The sequence below is a fragment of the Notothenia coriiceps genome, unplaced genomic scaffold (genome assembly GCF_000735185.1).
Source record: "Notothenia coriiceps isolate Sejong01 unplaced genomic scaffold, NC01 NC01_scaffold00000339, whole genome shotgun sequence".
In the NCBI taxonomy this organism is placed as follows: Eukaryota; Metazoa; Chordata; class Actinopteri; order Perciformes; family Nototheniidae; genus Notothenia; species Notothenia coriiceps.
Window position 1 is genome coordinate 478,775 of NW_011333040.1, and position 1,279 is coordinate 480,053.

Consider the following 1,279-nt stretch of genomic DNA (forward strand, 5'->3'; position numbering starts at 1 on the left):
GTGTGCCTTGGTTGGTGTGGTGAATGGTTACACAAGCCAAAACTCGTTATGACATAAAGTGAGTCAGCTCATTTTCAGACAGGTTTTTACAATGGAAAAAGCTGTATTACAAGAAGTGAAGCATACCTGAAGTGCTTTGTGCTGTACTGGTGAGGGAACCGCTGTGGCTGGAGGCACGAATGGATGACCAGGCACTGTTAGAAGGCATCGTGGTGTTCAGTGATGAGGATGGCCCTGCGAGACAGAGAGGGGAAAGTTAGCGCCTCTGAAAACATGTATGGTTTATAAACGCTTTAAAATTTCATTATCTTTTTAAAAGCTAGACAGAAAATCACATTTCTTTCAAGTCAGGCAAATAAGGCCCTCGGAAATGGCACAGAGTGGTGCTTCTTTCTCCAAGACACAATCTTGGATCTGGCTTAAATACAATCTGACAGTGTTAGCTTGAAAGAAGCTTTCTTAACGTTTCGGACATTGTTTAATGCTGATGAAAGGAGAGAGAAGTAGATAAAAGATGAAATAAGAGATATAAAAATTGGTATTCTTTATTGAAACTAGGGCTGCACGATATGGGAAAAAACTGACATTGCGATATTTATTCCCCCTGCGATATAAATAGAGATATGAAAAAATACAGGAATTGTCCGCAAACCATCCTTTCTTGAACTTTAATGTTATACAATTGTTTTTTTTTAACGATATTTAGTTGAAGGATTTGAGGATGAAGGATTTTAGTCACGGCTTCTGGATCTTAAGTTATCAGAGCAACAAGCTGAGCTAGCTCGGTTATCCTGCTGTGATCTGATCAAGAATGGTTGTGATTGGTGAAATGCAATAAAATGAAAAACAAAAAACAAAATAAAAAGCACTTAGATACTAACAAAGGACTTAGATACTAACAAAGCACTTAGATACTAGCAAAGCACTTAGATACTAACAAAGCACTTAGATACTAGCAAAGCACTTAGATACTAACAAAGGACTTAGATACTAACAAAGCACTTAGATACTAACAAAGCACTTAGTATCTAAGTCCTTTGTTAGTATCTAAGTCCTTTGCTAGTATCTACCAAAGCACTTAGATACTAACAAAGGACTTAGATACTAACAAAGCACTTAGATACTAACAAAGCACTTAGATACTAACAAAGGACTTAGATACTACAAAGACTTAGATACTACAAAGCACTTAGATACTTACTAACAAAGGACTTAGATACTAGCAAAGCACTTAGATACTAACAAAGCACTTAGATACTAACAAAGCACTTAGATACTA

The 1,279-nt window shown here is 36.5% G+C and overlaps 1 protein-coding gene across 1 annotated transcript in view; it reads right to left on the reverse strand.

The window, feature by feature from the left end:
* Nucleotides 1–1,279, reverse strand: part of LOC104949739 (trinucleotide repeat-containing gene 6A protein-like) — a 29,704-nt gene that overhangs the window by 8,403 nt on the left and 20,022 nt on the right. The window contains exon 18 of the mRNA XM_010776152.1: nucleotides 127–234. Within this exon, the coding sequence (XP_010774454.1) occupies nucleotides 127–234 (108 nt within the window). The remainder of the gene's footprint in view (nucleotides 1–126; nucleotides 235–1,279) is intronic.